This window comes from Alosa pseudoharengus, unplaced genomic scaffold, assembly GCF_046254945.1.
Source record: "Alosa pseudoharengus isolate Yale_2024_CS ecotype anadromous, Long Island Sound unplaced genomic scaffold, YU_APseudo_1.1 YU_APseudo_1.1_scf_19, whole genome shotgun sequence".
Taxonomy (NCBI): Eukaryota; Metazoa; Chordata; class Actinopteri; order Clupeiformes; family Clupeidae; genus Alosa; species Alosa pseudoharengus.
Window position 1 is genome coordinate 4,829,942 of NW_027468657.1, and position 2,313 is coordinate 4,832,254.

A 2,313-nucleotide genomic window follows, 5' to 3' on the forward strand; every position below is an offset into this window, starting at 1 on the left:
GTCAATTTATTTTTTAAATAAGATTTTAGTTAAATTGAAACAAAGTGTTTTAAGAAAGCTATAGTGAAGTCACAAGTCAACTTAACAACTTAATTCAACTCATGATCTTACATGTACTGTATGTCTTATGAAGACTCATGACACACTGACAAGAACACACACAATAGAGGAACAGGATGATTGTTAGCTTTCTTGAATGAGACAAAACTCTCTAAATTTACTGACAAATTTAGCTCTCCAAATTATATGATTAATCATGAAAGATGATAACACCATAATCTGCAATGTAAACTTACCGGATGACATTATGCTGTCCTATACCAAGTGTGTTCTAAAGAACAGACTGCAGCTCTGACGAACAAGAGCACTGTCTGCCATACACTGCAGGAGTTTATACTGTTGAGGGAGTAGGCGGACCATTCCACGACTCTGTGATTCTATTAAAGGACCAGCACAGCAACAGGTCCATTTCATTTCTGCAGATATTCATCTGACACGGAGAGAAGATGGGTCCCAAACAATCTATCCCTGAAGGTATCAGTTCGCTATTCTTTGATTATTTTGATGATGTATTAAGATTGATTCTTTTTAGCAGGGACCAACACATTTGTCAAAATAATATGTAATGAGGTTGTCAGTATGTCATCCTAGATTATTCATTTGATGTCAAGAATATGAAATATTTGCTGCTCCACAAATATTAAAAAATGTATGCAACAAGCAGTTTAGCAATACCTTACACAGAATATGTGTTGATATGATGTACTATGTTGTTTTTAGGTCAACCTCTCAGAATCGTGCTAATTGGGAAGACTGGAGTGGGGAAGAGTGCTGTGGGCAACACCATTCTGGGGAGGACAGCATTTAAATCAGATGTTTCTGCAAACTCAGTCACAGGAACTTGTTCGAGAGCAAGTGTTATTGGTCAGAGAGAAATTGAAGTGATTGACACACCTGGTATTATAGACACACAAAAAAAACCAGAGATAATTAAAAATGAGATAGTGAAATGCATTAAGTACTCGTGTCCAGGGCCCCATGTGTTCCTGCTGGTAATTCAGATTGGGAGATTCACTCCAGAAGAGCAGAATGCAGTGAAAGCCCTACAGGAGATCTTTGGGGAAAGGGCTGAAAAGTACATGATCATCCTGTTCACTCGTGGTGATCAACTGGAGGGTCAGACTATTGATCAATATGTGCAATTAGGCGGCGAGGACCTGAAGAAAATCATAAACAGCTGTGGTGGACGATACCATGCATTCAACAACAAAAGCAATGACCGGAGTCAAGTTGTGGAGTTGGTGAATAAAATAGACACGATGGTAAGGATAAATGGGGGAAGTTACTTCACTGAGGAGATGTACAAAGAGACACAAAAGGTCATGAGGGAAAGAGGTCTAGCCACAGATTCACCTGAGATAGACCTGTACCTAACTTTCCTCAGTCTCCTGCTGGGGAGGGTGGTAGTGTTTCAAAAGGTTCTTAATGACTGAAGATAATTTCATCATGTAACACATTATTATGTAATTTGGTAGTTAAAAGGTATTATGATATTGACCCATTGATATTGTGATATATAATACCTACTGAAATGACCTTCCTATTAGAATTGTAAGGCAATATACATTTTAATATTTTTTTTCACTTTGTTCATGATTTTCGTCTGTGTGTCCGAAACTGAAGAAAAATCCTGCCTTCTAAGATAGTGTTTGGTGGAGCATGTAGTGTAAATGTGGCTTCAATGTCCAAAATTCTAATGATGAGCAGCTGTTGATGATTGGCAAGGGCTGTGCAGACAGTTGCGTTATTTTGCTTTCTGTTTATGAAAATAGCCGACCACGTGTAAACATAGCCAAAGTGTGAGTGTGGAGTTCATAGATAAGTATCTTACTTTCATACGCTTATTGGATGGGTAGATAATACTCATTAAAAGAACTAGATAATTTAAGCATGCATCTTGTGATTCTGTAATATATTTGTATGGAACTTGTGTGGTAGTTCAATGATATAATGAAGTAACCTTCCCAGACATTTGGCATTGCAATATTAATTGTTGTTTAATCACTTCAATCTGATTTTTGTGTCATGTAATGCTTGTCTTATGAATATATTATGTATAATGTATCTGTAATGGGAGTATTTGGCCCTCCCTATTATTCTACGTTGTGTTTTGTTGTTGATAATAAAGAAAAAATACATATAATTCGACGTGACAACCGAACTGCATCTTACGGAAATTATTGATCAGTTGAACATGCATGCTCTCATGATGCACCAGCCAATAAGAGACAGAGGAAGGGGAGGGGTGATACC

The 2,313-nt window shown here is 37.3% G+C and overlaps 1 protein-coding gene across 1 annotated transcript; it reads left to right on the forward strand.

Annotated features, from left to right (window-relative positions):
- Positions 1-506: 506 nt before the first annotated feature.
- Positions 507-1,545, forward strand: LOC143133327 (GTPase IMAP family member 9-like). The gene is made up of 2 exons (XM_076293111.1): positions 507-534; positions 781-1,545. The coding sequence occupies exons 1-2, from the start codon at positions 507-509 to the stop codon at positions 1,491-1,493; spliced, it is 741 nt and encodes a 246-aa protein (XP_076149226.1). The 3' UTR covers positions 1,494-1,545.
- The last annotated feature ends 768 nt before the right edge of the window (positions 1,546-2,313 follow it).

Coding starts and splice junctions, on each gene's coding strand:
- LOC143133327 (XM_076293111.1), top strand. CDS start 507: ATGGGTCCCAAACAATCTATCCCTGAAG. Junction 535..780: donor CAAACAATCTATCCCTGAAG/GTATCAGTTCGC, acceptor TGTTGTTTTTAG/GTCAACCTCTCAGAATCGTG.